General features: G+C 37.4%; 1 protein-coding gene and 1 long non-coding RNA gene across 2 annotated transcripts in view; one reads left to right on the top strand and one right to left on the bottom strand.

The window, feature by feature from the left end:
• The first annotated feature begins 202 nt into the window (after positions 1 to 202).
• Positions 203 to 15294, top strand: part of LOC130569461 (uncharacterized) — a 32894-nt gene continuing 17802 nt past the window's right edge. Inside the window, exons 1-2 of the long non-coding RNA XR_008964838.1 lie at positions 203 to 323; positions 2199 to 2252. This is a non-coding gene — a long non-coding RNA (uncharacterized LOC130569461). The remainder of the gene's footprint in view (positions 324 to 2198; positions 2253 to 15294) is intronic.
• LOC130569452 (uncharacterized) lies at positions 854 to 10138 on the bottom strand. The gene is made up of 10 exons (XM_057359119.1): positions 9924 to 10138; positions 9365 to 9435; positions 9118 to 9246; positions 8827 to 8976; positions 8559 to 8687; positions 6357 to 6473; positions 6069 to 6218; positions 5855 to 5949; positions 5578 to 5695; positions 854 to 5445 (listed from the first exon to the last, which is right to left on the bottom strand). Exons 2-9 carry the CDS (start codon positions 9429 to 9431, stop codon positions 5579 to 5581), a joined length of 954 nt encoding a protein of 317 aa, XP_057215102.1. The 5' UTR covers positions 9432 to 9435; positions 9924 to 10138; the 3' UTR covers positions 854 to 5445; position 5578.

Here is a 15294-nt window from a genome sequence, read left to right on the forward strand (position 1 = left end):
AATTCATGTCATGCACTTCTAAAAACTGTAAAACAAAAAAGTATTGGTTAGCTCTCATTCGCGCACGTCAGCAAATAGCATTCCAGTTCCGGCTGTGAAGGGACATGTAATTGGTTAGATCTTCCACTGAACGAATACGCCCACACTGACCAGTCGCTGTTGGGTCTAAACGAGAGAGAGAGATCTCGTTCGTGAAGAATTGAACGAACTGGTACATGTCGTTCATGAACGAAATGAACGAGAGTGTACACTGTAGGTCGGTCATTTAGCATGTGAGTCTCGTTCAGCAATCAGCAGAAAGCGGATGCAAAGCGCAGTCACAGGTAGGCTACTTTGCACGCTTGTTTATTTAAAATACATAAACTTCACGTTTAACATAATCCCAGATTTATGAATGTGTAAATGACCAAACAATTAACTTTTTAATTATGCAGAAAAACCTTGTGCGTTGGTCATCTGAACCACTTATTTAGACTTCTTTTATTTATTTAATGAGTAGATCAGAGACGCACATTTTAATAAAGCCTGTAATCAGTTTATACGTCCATTAATATGTTCGTTGACATAAAACAACTCTTTTTCGCCACCTGCTGGCGTATTATAGAAATGGTCACTGAACGAATAATTTTGGTGAACGAACTGAAAAAGAACGAATCACTCAAATGAATCATTATTTCCCATCACTATTACCATAGCGCTCTATGTATGTGCGCTGATCAATGATTTCATCCACTCGTCTCATTCGCTCCGGTTAAACGGTGTTAATGTTAGAAAGATGTCCAGTGCGGAGTCTCTGCAACAGTTCTTGCGTTTAAAGTTTGCGTTTCTGTCTATATGTGCGCTGATCAATGATTATATGTGAATAAAAGCCAAATAAAAAAAAATTAATCATATAAATGTAGGCATTAACTAACATTAACGAACAATGAATGAGCAATACATTTGTTCAAGTATTTATTCATCTCTTTTAAATGTTAGTTAAAAAATACAACTATTTATGTAAGCTCCCCTGTTAAAAAAACAGCATATGCTGGGTTAGGTATGTTTTGATTGATGCTGGTTTGACCAGGTTAAACCAGCACATGAATAGTTTAAACCAGCACAAACCAGCATCAAAACATACCAAACTAGCATAGGCTGGTTTTTTCAACAGGGCCTGGTCCATTAATACTGACAAATACAACTTTGATTTTAAATAGTAAATGTATTAGTAAAATTAACATTAGATTAACGATTAATAAATAATGTAAAAATATACCTCATTGTCTAGTCTTGTTCAATTTAACTTTAAATAAAATAAAATAAAAATAGGTCATTATTGCTATGGCAGTTTTTTCCCCGTGGTATCGAAAATGGTATCGAATATCGATATATTTTAAATTATTGAATCGAAGTTAAAAATTCCAGTATCGTGACAACACTAATACACACAAAACAATGCATGACGTCTCACAATATGTGAGCCACTTCCGGCTGGTTCCATCTTTACAAGTAAATACCTTCTGCACAAGTGGATTTCTGGCATTCTGTTGTGGATGGTAATCTAAAAATATTTGTAAAACAGAAGGCATAGGACGGACAAAGCAATTTATGTCCTCCTGCTCCCTGCTCTCTCCCTTGCTGACACTTTGCTCTCTTTCTATATAATAAACCTATAATAAATAATGAATGAAAAAAACTGTTCATAAAAAAACTCCCTGTTAATGTTACTGAATGGTGGTTAACAAGATGGTGTTCTCAATTCCAATAAGGCAATATAACAGAGATACACACAAAAAAAAACTTAGCAGGGAAGACATACAAGAATTAGCTTAAAGATCTGCTAAAAATGTCTTAGCCATTAGGCGCAATGTGTAAACTAGCCATTCTGGCCACTTTAATGTAAAACACACTGACTCACTGATGTTATAGCTTAAGCTCATAATATAAAAGCTCATAAAAGTAACAAGCCAAACTGATTTAATTGCAGAGCAAATAGCACGCAGTTATTTTATTACAGTGTTATCGCCATCATTTTGCAAACAGCTAACTTAGTTTGTGTAACGTCGAGGACAGACTGACTTGATTGGCTCAGTTTGCCCGCTCAGATATCGTCGATACACGATAGTATCGTCAATCGGAACAACCCTACTGCTGGCACATTCTGTCCGACACACTCATATGGTTATGACCCAAATTGTTTTGTGTTTGTCCATTAGATGGCGATGTTCTTCGATTTTGGTCTCAGTCAGAACAGTCTCCTTCAGGAACAGGTGCGGAGTGTTACCTGTGATTGCCACTGGCTTAAGAAGTGGGAGGTTCAGAAAGGAGGATGGCTTAGACTGTTGGGCCGTTCTTCAGTCCACTCCAGCCCAGTTTTCTTTCTTTCTATTTTTCATTTCAATTTTTGTATTGTTATTTTGTGTTATTCTTTATTATATGCCAGAGGTAAGTAAGAGATTTGCGCTATTGCCAAGAATGAGAATGTTTCTGGTTAGAATCCTAGAGCCATGTGAACTCCCGTGTTAGGTTGTAGAGCTGTAAAGCTGTTTATTATTTTAGTTTGTTATTTTAGTTTGTTGTTTTTGGTGCGTCGGACGCGGGTAGACGGTTAAACCGTTGAGCTGCATGTGGGCGTACTGAAGATTAGGGTTGAGTTTATTTAGTTGGTTTATTAGTTCGATACGGGACGGCTCTTTATTTCTTCTGGCTCTATAGTGCTATTTACCTTGTCCTGATCTATGTGCATGTGCGTTTAATCTCTGTGTTAAGAGTTGGAGCAAGTGAACGGCAGTTTTGTCTGTAATTTTGGGTTTTTTTATGTAAAAAAAATAGAATGAGTATACTGTAAGAAGTTAGATAAAATGGATCAACTACAAGAATTTTTTGGCTGCCCCTACTGGCAGATAAAAATATATATTTTTTATTGACAGATACACGATGACTTTCGCTTAAAGACTGTTTTCCATCGCTGACAGATCATAGAAATAACATATCCTGTAACTCTCCTTTATGTTTGTGTAACTCTCCAAATATTATTAAATATACAACCATTTCAGGATACGATTTTACATTTGACATGAAAGTGTTAGTTATTAACCACCACACATTGGTGCTTTACGCTCGGTTTTGTCGAAAATCTGTGTGTAAATCTCGACTAATGCCGATCAGAGATCACACAGTTCGGACAAAATATTCACGGATATTAACTGATTCTCAATCAGATTGTAAATGAAGGCGCATTAAAGCCGCTCTAAACTATTGTCATGTCAGCAGAAAGTGAGAGAGTGAAGATAAAGCCAAAAACACACAGCCACATTTGTTTTAGGCTAATAATAACAACACAGGTTTTTTGAATAATTCAAACAAATTTTTCGTTTCATTTCTTCATAAAATTATTTAATGAGGAAAAATGTTTGGAGTATTTTTGTTTACTCAGGCAGGCTGTGGCACAATTTGAATGCAGGATGTAAATTTTGAGACCGTTTTCAGCCATTAAAATAGTTTAGATTAGTTTTTAATGGCAAATTACATTTATTTTGTTTCGTTTCTTTTTAAAGTTAATTTAGAAAAATGTTTGGAGTATGATCGTTTGTGACTCAGGCCCGGCATGCAGATTTTTTTATTTGAACTCATGACTTTGTTTGAATTCCTCCTTAAGCTCCTCTCCTTCGTGGAAAAAACTTCCGGTACGTGTGACACGATCACATGCAGACATGTTTTACTGTGCGTCTCAAACGGCTTCAAATATTAGGTTTGTCGGACATTATGCAGTGTGGCAGAGTTATTTGAAAAGCTCTCGTGTTACTTAAGCAGATGGGTCTCCGCAACACACGCATGAAGTCGAACACATAATAAATCACAAACTTAACATTGTGTTGTGATGAGAGAGTTTCTGCTTTTCTTACTGTTTACCTCAAAACAGTCGCATCATAATAATGTAGTGTGCTTCGGTCCAGATCGTAAAGTGAGGACAGATGCCCGGCCCTAGGAGCGTAAATTATTTGGTTCTTGTCGGGCTAGGATTGAAATTCAGGATTTTGTCGTTATATTTCCAAACGCATCTCATTGAGGACAGTATTTCATACACGAAAACGATCTGGTAACATTTGCTGTAACATCGGAACTGTTCATTTACCTGGTCGACATTTGTGGCTCTTTAAAACAACTTTTGGCGTCTTTCAATATTTTGAGTTTATATTGTTTAATTTAAGATATTATTTTATCAGCATATTGTTAGAACTGTGCTTTTGTGGTTATGTTCTGCATTATTTCACATTATTTTAATTCCTGTGTAAATGCATTTATGCCGCTTTAGAGCCGCATTAACGCTCTGTGTAAATGCTCATTGTCGTGGTTTTAAGCTGCTTCAGATTCGGTTTCTGTGCCGCCTTTGCTGTGTAAAGACGACATAATACTATAATCTTCTCGGTCAGCCTCATTACTTCCCTATACCCAGTTCAGATTATATGAATTCTGCCCGATCTTGGCACGATTCGTGTGTTGTAGTGTGTTGGAGTGATTTGTAAGCGACGACTCGATCGTTTATCTCAGTATACAACCGTCAATGCGTCTGTGACATTTCGAAACAAAAAAGCGACCCAACGACTATTTTAATTTAATCCTTTAACACGCCAAAAAACTGTATAATCTGAATGGGGCATTACACTTTGCTGAGGAAAAAGCGAAACTATACATGTGACACAGAGTGTGTGTGTTAATTTGTGTGTGAATGCGTGCGCGCATTAATGTGCATGTGTGTGTGTAATCTCAAAGAGGTTCGGGTCTCCTCTGTCTTCAGTTTCCTTCAATAGTGTGTGTAGTGGACATTTCCTGTTGACAAAGAAAAATACAGAGAATTGTCAGAAGATATATGGCAGCTATATATGTGTCAGGGATTGTGGTCAGAACCCAGACGCAGACAGCAGTGAAGGGGTTAATGGAAAATATTTATTAAAATATAAAAACAAAAACCCACGATGGGGGGAACAAACACTATAACAAAAAGACTTCCCAAAAGGCAAACAAAAACTTCCTCCTAGGGGGCCAAACAAGAACTAAAGCAAAACAAACAAAACTCACAATAATGGACAATGCAAGGCAGGAACAAGATATACTAGACAGGGACTAACACGAACCGGGTACGAAGAACAATGAACCAACAAGGGACAGAGATGACTGGGACTACATAAAGGGGACCACTAATGAGGGACGATAACATAGGGAGAGTGACGGGCAGGTGACTGGGCTCAAACACTAAGGGGAAGTTAATGAGGGGGCGGGACTTAGAGACCAGACACCGGAGAGAATGCATATTATGTCGTGACAGACAATAATATGCTTCTCTCCACACAAAACATGTGGGTCTGTCATGATGTGTGTGTGTGTGTGTAATCTCAAAGAGTCATTCGGGCATCCTTCAGGGTTCCTTCAGCCTCCTTCAACAGTACGTGTAGCGACCGTATCCTGATGACAATAAATATAGAGAATTGAGCTCTGACACCTCATGTCATTTATCAAAAGCATATTACACATGTTCATGTGTTGTCATGCAAATTAAAAAACTATAATGAAGAAAATACATATTCATACATTTACCTCAACTCTTCTTTCTCCAAATGATATCCTTCATGTCATCCATTTTAAGTTTTTTACACCTAGATGAGAATGTCTCTCGATCTGCTACAGAAAGGCTGTTTTGATGCGCTCGGTCCATCTACAAACAATAAAACACAACAGATCACAAAACAATTGTTCAATGTGTTTCATGAGAGGAGAGATCTGCTCACTACATGTATGAATGTAGACATGTGTATGTAATCCTTGTGGCCATATCACCAAACATCATTTTCAACAGACATAACACATCACTCACCTGCGTATCTTCTATCATTCTTTTACAGATGAAAGCAAAAGTTTCATCACTAGGTTCCCACCGCTGTATTTTCTTCTGTGGCTTTGGCCTCAGTCCTGCAACACCATTCAAATTATTACACTTGAAAATACCTTTTGTGTTGTACTTCACACTCTTGTACACATTTTGATTCTCACTTTAGCACGTCAGATTGATATTGCTTTTACAAGCTCACCTCTTTGGTTTAAGGGAAGAAGTTTAGACTTCTGGGAACCCTTAATGTTCCCGCATTCCTTCTCTGAGGTTGCGGGAAGAACGTTGTGGCCCTCAGGTTTAATTTGAGGGGTAACGTCAGATGGTGGATGTGGTGAATGTAGACCAACACCTGCATAACATCAGATTTATGACACATTACAGTTCAAATGTACCTTTAGTGTTTTACCTTACACTCAAGACTTTATTGTATAAAAAAGCTACAATTCTGATTCTGATGCACAGATTAATATTGGTTTGACAAGCTCACCTCTGACGTTTAAGGGGGGGAGGTCCTTGGATTGCTGCAGAGCAGTAATGTTCTTACAGGCCTTTGTAATGGCAGGAAGAACTTTACATCTTTCATGTAAGTCTGAACGCGGCACACCTGCAAAACAACAGATTTATAACACATTAAATCAATGAATACAGACCTGTATTCACATTTTCCCCATTTTACTCTGAACACTGTCTCAAAAAATGACCTGGAGCCTTGCTTAAGCCTTTTTATAATAAAATGTGACAGTTTTAATTCAGACTGTAGCACGCCAGCGTTATATTATGTGACGGGTCTCCTTTGTGGGTGTGGCTAGAGGGCTCATTATGGGAATGGGGGACACCTGTTCTGCCATTTAAAACAGATGGAGGCTTTGTTTGTCTAGAAGAGCTTGCTTCAAGATGTTTTGTTTGGTTTTGTCTTGATCCTTTGTTAGGAGTTATTTTTGCTCTTTACATTAACAACCATGCACTTAGCATACATTACAGATGCACATGTTCTCTTGTTTTATCTAAGTTTCAAATGATGTTAATAAATCATTCTTACATTACCGACTTCCTTATGTCCTCCTTTCATTTGTCACGGCTTTGAGCCGTTTTTAAAATTGGGTACTTTGTTAATATTTTTTTCATTTTTTTCCCGTTAAGTATATATTTTGATTAGTAATTTTAGTCTGGAGGATTATAAGGGTCAGTTTGTTGTGTTTCTTATATGTTGGTTGGCAGGAGTTTGAATTCGGCAAGTACGCTACTTTTTGAATTTGATGGGTAATTGTATGTTGGATTATGCTTTTCCCTGTTGAGGTTTAGTGGAGTGTCCTTAACAGGTACTCCTATTTTTTTATTTTAGTTTGTTTTTTTTGTGTGGTGAAAGCAGTTAGAGCATTCGTCTCGGGTACACGTCCGGGTTTTGTAATAGTGACTCGTAAATCGGTTGCTGTTGCAAACACTGGTTTATTGTGTTTAAAAACCCACTGCAAGTAACTGTACGAAGATTAGGGTTGAGTTTAGGTAATTGGAAAATTTAGTTATAGGGAATTGCTGGTCCAAATTGGTTACCCCTCAAATGTTTGTGAAAAAATAAGTAACTTGTGCTTCAATGGTGGAAAATTTTGTTAAAGCTCCGTCTGAGAATCTATGATGTCTGAAGTGCAGCTATAACAACAGCAGCTTGAACTTGAACGCTATCGGCTGGATTTAATAAGAGATGACAAGCTTACCTTGTCTGGATTTGGAGCGGAAGGTGAATCGAATTCGCGTACGTTTGATGTTGTTGGGAATTTAAGGTTGGTCCTGAAATTTGATGAAAATGATGTTGAGCGCTTCTTTTTATTCTTTGAATGTGTAGCGGATGCACGGAATTGGCCAAATGAAGAGCGCACATTAATGCTGCAATGTGTTTTTGTTGGCAGGGCACAAGAGGCATATTCTTCTTTATGCCGCTGATTACCAAAAGGTTAAGACTGCAGTATTGAGGGCCTACGAACTTGTTTCAGAGGCATATAGGCAAACATTTTGGACCTGTAAAAAAGCTGAAAAGTAAACTCATATTGAGTTTGTACGTGATATTTCAGTTTATTTCAATCGCTGGTGTATGGCTTCTGATGTAGAAACACTGGAACAATTTAAAAGAATTACTCGTACTGGAACAATTTAAGAATTCAATTTTCTTATATTAGTGAGCAAAAACCTACTGCATATGATGCTGCTGTTTTGGCCGATGAGTTCTTTTTAATTCATAAGAACTCTGTTGCTTTTAAAACAATTGGAGAAAATTTTAGAAAGGAACCTTGGCGGAAGTTTACCAAGTCGTTTGATCAAACTGGGGGACAATTGAATGCTTCTGTTGTGGAAAAGACAGAGGTAATGAATGTAATTATTGTCGTGTGTTTGGTCATTGGAAATATAAATGTCCATTGTTGAAAGAAAATTGAATTGAATGAAATGCTTCAAAAGTTTAAATCTTCGTCTTTAGTAAAACCTGTCGCCTTGGCTGTCCTGACAACTTGTGTATTGTGTGAACAACAGATTTATAACACATGAAATCAATGAATACAGACCTCATCACATTTTCCCCATTTTACTCTGAACACTGTCTCAAAAAATGACCTGGAGCCTTGCTTAAGCCTTTTTATAATAAAATGTGACAGTTTTAATTCAGACTGTAGCACGCCAGCTTTATATTAGTTTTACTCACCTTTGCAGTTTACGGGAGGGAGGCCAGTAATGTCCCCATAATCCTTCAAGACTTTGAGGATGGTTTTGCGGCCGTCGGGATCCCTCACAGAGCTTCTGTCTGGTGGATGTGGCCGCAATGCACCAACGCCTGAATAACAGATTGATGACATGATTAAAACAGTGAATATGTACTTTATGTATTTTAATTCACACTTAAGCTTTCTACATTCTAAATCTTACAATTCTCACTTTAGCACATCAGATTGATATTGTTTTTACAAGCTCACCTCTGTGGTTTAAGGGACGGAGGTGTTTTGATTGTTGGGGAGCATTAACGTTCCCACAATCCACTGAGATGCCGGACGGTGCTCTACGGCTCTCAGGTTTTGTATGTGACCTCAGGTCAGGCGGGGGGTGTGGAGAGAACACACCAACACCTACAAAACATCAGATTTGTGACATTAAAACAGTGAATACAGAACTTGTGTAGTTTAATTCACACATTCAAGCGTTTTTACATCGAAATCTAACAATTCTCACTTTGGCACTTTAGCTTGGCATTAGTTTTTAAAGCTCACCTTTGATGTTTATGAAGGGGTATGTCGACTCTATACTCCAAGCATTCCTTGAGATGCCGGAAACAACTCTACGGCTCTCAGGTTTTATGTTGGAGCTCCTTTCAGGTGGGGGGTGTGGGGGCTTTACTCCTACAAAAAATCAGATTTATATGCGTTTTATTTTACAGTCAAGCTATTTTATATTAATAGGTTAATACTTTGGTTCAGATATTAGCACATCAGATTAATATTCGTTTTACAAGCTCACCTCTGATGGTTAGGAGGGGGAGGAGCTCTGTGGACTCCTCGAAATGTACACGTTTGTACTGGGGCATTTTTCTGCAAAATAAAAAATGTTTTTGACAGATACACGATGACTTTCGCTTAAAGACAGTTTTCCATCGCTGACCGATCATAGAAATAACATATCCTGTAACTCTCCTTCATGTTTGAGCTCTACAGAGAACTCAGCCATCAGATGTACAAATAAAACAAACAAATGTAGTATTTAAATATTAAATAGGTAACGTGTGACTAAAAAAGCAAATAACAACTCAAATTTGAGTAATTTATCGTGTATTAAAACGGTCATTGCTAAAACTGGCGCATTCCGGTTTATACAGCTGCGGTTTATACAGTAAGTTACACAAACACTAAAGTATTAAACACTTCATTAGTATTATTACATAAAACAAATGGCGTTTTCTTCACTTTATATATAATAAATTCGATATATTCTCCACAAATTATCAAATTTACGACCATTTCAAGATACAATTTAACATTTGACATGAAAATGTTTGTTATTAACTTGTAACGTTACTCACCACACGCTGGTGCTTTACCCTCTGTTCTGTCGAAAATCTGTGTGGAAATCTCTCCTAATGCCGATCAGAGATCACGCAGATCAGAGATCACACAGTTCGGACAAAGTATTCACGGATTTTAACAGTCGGATTGAGCAGAAACAGCAAGCGATGCAAAGCTGCTAAACCAACTGAAGTGACTGACTGAGATCGCGCGACTGATAAAGGCTCGAACACGCCGTGACGTCATAGAGAAGAGCTTCGGTCCAAAGTTGCTCGCGCTTCAGCTGAATTTAAAGTGACAGCGTTTTGTTTATGATAAAAAAAAACAGTGCTTTCGTTTCCTTGACAGCATATCGATCAGATCTTACATATTTTTTATAAAAATATCAAAAGATAATAAATATGTATAATAATAATAATAAAATATCTAAATAATTATAGTTATTCCAATTCTCCTTAACTAAATATTAACCCAGTCATATAGTATAAGTACCTAGTAGTATAGACGAAACCAAAATTTTATTTTAGCCAAACCCATTTCAAACAAGGTTATCTTATTATATTATTGTTACCTTATAGACTCAAGAATACATCCATTCCAGACACGGAAGACTCTGATTTGAATTTCGGCCATCGGTAGGGGTGGGAATCTCTAGGCACGACACGATGGATTCGATTACGATTCAGAGGGCTGCGATGCGATGATAAAACGATTCTCGATGCATCTTTTTCCTATCAAATTTTCTTTTTCTTGCTGTTCAACCATATTTCATCATAATTTTCATTGCGAAAGCAACACTAATCACAACACAACTGCTGAATGTGTTTTATAAGAGGGGAGTTCTGATCGCTACGAATTTGACAAAGTATGCTACCTTTATAGACCGTTTCATTGGATGTTGGGGTCACAAAAGTGGTTGCGCAGTAACGTTTGTTTATGTTTGTGAGACTAAACCATCTACACAGAACATATCGAAAAACAAATTTAGACATTTGTATATATAAACAAACACCATTTTGATATGATAACACTCATGGTGTACCCACCTTCTCATATTCATGCATTCGTTTACAAATGTAAAATGTTACAATTTTGATTCTCATCTTTAGCACGTCTGCTTGATTTTGGTTTTACAAGCTCACCTCTGATGTTTAACGGAGTAAGGTCTTTGGACGCTGGGAACCTTGATGTTCCCGCAATCCTTTTTCCTCGAGATGCTGGAAGAAGAATATTTTGGCCCTCAGGTTTTATTCAGATGGTGGCTGAGGGGGCAGTAGACCGACACCTGCATAACATCAGATGATTGCACATTAAAACAGTTTAAATGTACCTTAGTTTTTAACTTCACACTCAAGGCTTTATATAAAATGTTACAATTTTGATTCTCACTTTAGCATAATGTTAGTTTGACAAGCTCACCTGTGATGTTTAAGTGAGGAAGGTCATCGGACTGCTGGGAAGCAATAATGTTCCTACAGCCCTTTGTGATGGCGGGCAGAACTTTACACCTCTTAGCTGGTGAATTTCCTGTTGAACACCAGCACCTGCATAACATCCAAAAGTTTGCGGCCTCAGATTGCATATTGTAGCTCCTGTAAGGTGGTGGGTGTGGGTGCTGTCCACCAAGTCCTACAAAACATCAGATTTATGACATTGAATAAAGACCTTATGAATTTTGTTCACTCAAGCTTTTTTACTACATTAAATATGTCTCAATTTAGATTTTGATTCTCACCTCTATGATTAAAGAGGAGGGTGTGTGGACTGCTGGAAAGGTACAAATTTGTTTTGGGACATTTTCTCTGCAAAAAAAAACATTTTGTTACTGACAGATGCACAATGACTTCACTTCAGTTTTCCATCACTGGCACATTATAAAATATAACATTTCTCCTTCCTGTTAGTTTAAAAGTAACTGGTTGTATTTTTAAACATTAATTCTTGACAATAGTCACAGGGCTTGTTGCTTACTTTTTTCAGAAGGAGTTGAAAAATTTAGGAGCACATTAAAGAATTTTAGGGGCGCAATGAAAATGTATAAATAATGTGTTTTTACCTAAAAAGGGATACAAGGAGACCTTTAAAAGCAAAGTGTTTTCATTTATTTGAATACAGAAGTACACTAGGTTTTCTTTTAATTATTTCAACAGCGTCTCTTTAACAGTATTTAATAATTATTTTTAATTTTAACTGTATGAACATCTGTAATAAAGTAGTTCTTGGTTCTAAATTCTTAAAGTCTACTTGGTCCATTTAGACAAAGGATATCACTGGCCCAGAAGCTTTTGTAAGCAGAACGTCTTGCCCGCTTTGAGCTTTCACATTTTTTGAGAATTTCACATTCCTGTTCGAGATGTCGCTGTCTCCGTCGATCAAAACGACAGATAATGTGCTGCTCTCAACTTTTCTGCAAGGCTTCCTTTCATTGTGTCTGCAATTTGTCCAATCATTTCGCACACCTTTTGTCGTTGTCATATGTTGATTTATGTCCACTCCGTTTTTCTTATGTAGGGTAATAAGCGGACCAAACTACACAAAGCTGTCTCTTCTTTAGCGATATAATAGGCAATATTAAATTTTTTAGGGCTGCAGCTATCGATTATTTTAGTAATCGAGTATTCTACTGATTTTTCCATCGATTAATCGGGTATTCGGATAATAAATATTTTTTCTTATTAAAGAGAAATACTAAATATACAAGAGAAAATAATACAGGTCTCTTAAAATGAACAACTAATTGTTTCCTTTTTAGAAAAAATATTTTTTATTGCTGAAATTGCAATACATTAATATCTGTGAAAAGTTAACCCATTTAATACTTACATTGCCATATTACATTCAAAATGCAATATAATACAAATTATAAATAAGAAACATTAATAAAAATAGAAAGAAAATTTCAAAGGTAAACAACTAACTTTGCATTTAGTTTATCTAAATTACTATCAAATAGTAATATATTTGTCCACATAAAATACCAAGTTAACCGGACTTTTATTTTGGAGGTTGTCTGAGGACGCTTATTTTTTAGTATGTCTGTTTCTTCACTCAAACCATAAAATGTTGTGAAATAAACTCTCAGAGCAACTCTGGAGATGAAGTTTCATGTCCTCATAAGCGCAGACGCAGACAAATTCATGAGCATCACGTCGTGTAGCACTTTAAACTGTGCAGTTCATTCACTCAGACACGCAGAACAGACAGATGCATGTGTAAATAACAGGATTCGGCTCACTAGTCCGCATCTAGTTTGATGGACTCAATGCAGCCGAAAACAAGTTTCACTCGCAAAATAGACTAAAACTAAGTAAAATAGCAGTTCACCATTTCAATAAGCTATCATTATTTATCAGCATGAGACACGCGTGTGAACAGACTAAAATGCGTGTGTCTCCGGTGAATGCGTGAGACTTGAGGCCCTGTAACATGAATAGAGTTTAGCGGCTGTGCGTCAGTAATAACGGTCCGTGGGGAAACGCAGTGCTCCGTGTGTACTGTAGTTAAATGGATTAAACAGACTTCGAGGCAACTCCTCGATATTTAATCTCGAGTAACCTAATTTTATTTTCAGCTGTCGTCTTTTTTCTTCTTCAGAGAGCAGCACCTGCCTTCTAACAGCTGCCTGCATGGTTGCCGATTCTTTGTTTCTCTTGCTATGTACGCATCTCTGCAGAGTGCATGCTTCCGCGATTTACGTGTTTTTGGACGTATCTCGTTTAAAATGAGGGTTGCAACAAAGGCCGAGTTGCCCTCGTTATACAAGTTGTCATAAAAATTAGCCATGGGAATGTTTTCTGCCACTGTGATGAAATTGTATTTCCTACCACAGTGGAGGATGAACCGTTATCGCCGCTTGGTCCCTCATTTACGTTTTCGTCGCCTTCCTCTTCCATATCCTCCTCAGGACCGCTGTCACGCTCTGTCTTATGAAATAATGACTAATTGCTTCAAATTCAGTATGTTCCGTGTCTATCTCTCACTATGCGTTACTGCGTTTACCTCGGTTTTTTTTTTAATGTGGCGCCTGACGCACTTTGCGTGGATCACGTGAGTTTTTTCTGAGACCGCGTTATTGGGTTTTATCTGGCTTTTCATAGAAAAAAATCATTCGCACACGTGCAACTAAATACATTTTCCAGTTCGCACACATCTATTTTTAGTCGCAAATGCGAGTGAAATGCTCGCACTGTCGAGCCCTCAGTCAGCAGGCAACTATTCATTTATATGATGATAACAAGATATATGAAATCAACAGTCATTATGTATATATACATATCAAAATGTTATGTTTTGTCCTTACATTTTAAAGTCCAATATTAGAATAAAATCATATTAAACGTGAGTCCTTTATCATATATTAACACATTTACGGGGTGAATATAACCTCACACATTAAATCATGCTAAAAGAGGGTGTAATTTGCACATAAGAGGGGGTAAAATGTTTAAATACAGTATTAACGTTACACGAAAATGAATGCCTTTTTCTCTTCAGTTTTATACGTTTGTCTACATACTATAAAACGATTTTACTTTTCTACAATAAAATGATTATTAATGATTATATTATGTATGATTGTTATCACTCACCACACGCCGACGCTTTACACTCTATGATGTCCGAAATCGGTCTCAAATCTGTCTAAAGCACATCTGAAATACACAAAACGTAATTTTGCTCTAAACAATTCGAACAGCATGGACAAGTTGTTGCTAATCCAAAGAGATTCCCAATCGAATTGATCAGAAACAGCAAGATATCTAAGCTCCTTCAACACCCCCGAGAACGCTCGCGATGAAGAAAACAACTGATAAGATCTTTGAGGGAGAGAGCGCAGCCCAGGGTTGCCAGGTCCAATAAATATTTCCAGCCCAAAGGCAACTTAAAACCCGCCCAAAACAAATAAAAACTAGCCCAATTCTTTCTCGTGTCCAATCACAGTTGACAACTGTGTGATTACCACAAATTACATTAAAATATCTGTTTAGCGTTACTTTTTATTTATTTTACTTTAGTCTTTAGATTTAGATTATATTAGCTTGGCTTGTTTATATGTATTACATGTACTGTATGTATGTATTACATACTACACCCTGCACATACCATATATGAACAAAATAAAATGACTTGTANTTGGGAGTACGCCTGCGGAAGCCCTTCCCCCTTCGGGGGGAGCAGTGGCGATCCAGCCTCACTTCTTTCCCCTCGGGTAAAGAATAGGCATTCCATCCATCACTAAGCACCCTTCCAGGGGACAGGCTGGGCAGAGCAGCCCTGCCCCCTTAGGCCGGGGAACAGTTGAGTTATTCCACATAGCTCTAACCGGACCTAGTGCTCCAGACGTGGTAACCCCCCCTCCGTGGGCTGTTCCGTCTGATGTATCCTCAT

The sequence above is a fragment of the Triplophysa rosa genome, linkage group LG18, assembly GCF_024868665.1.
Source record: "Triplophysa rosa linkage group LG18, Trosa_1v2, whole genome shotgun sequence".
Classification (NCBI taxonomy): domain Eukaryota; kingdom Metazoa; phylum Chordata; class Actinopteri; order Cypriniformes; family Nemacheilidae; genus Triplophysa; species Triplophysa rosa.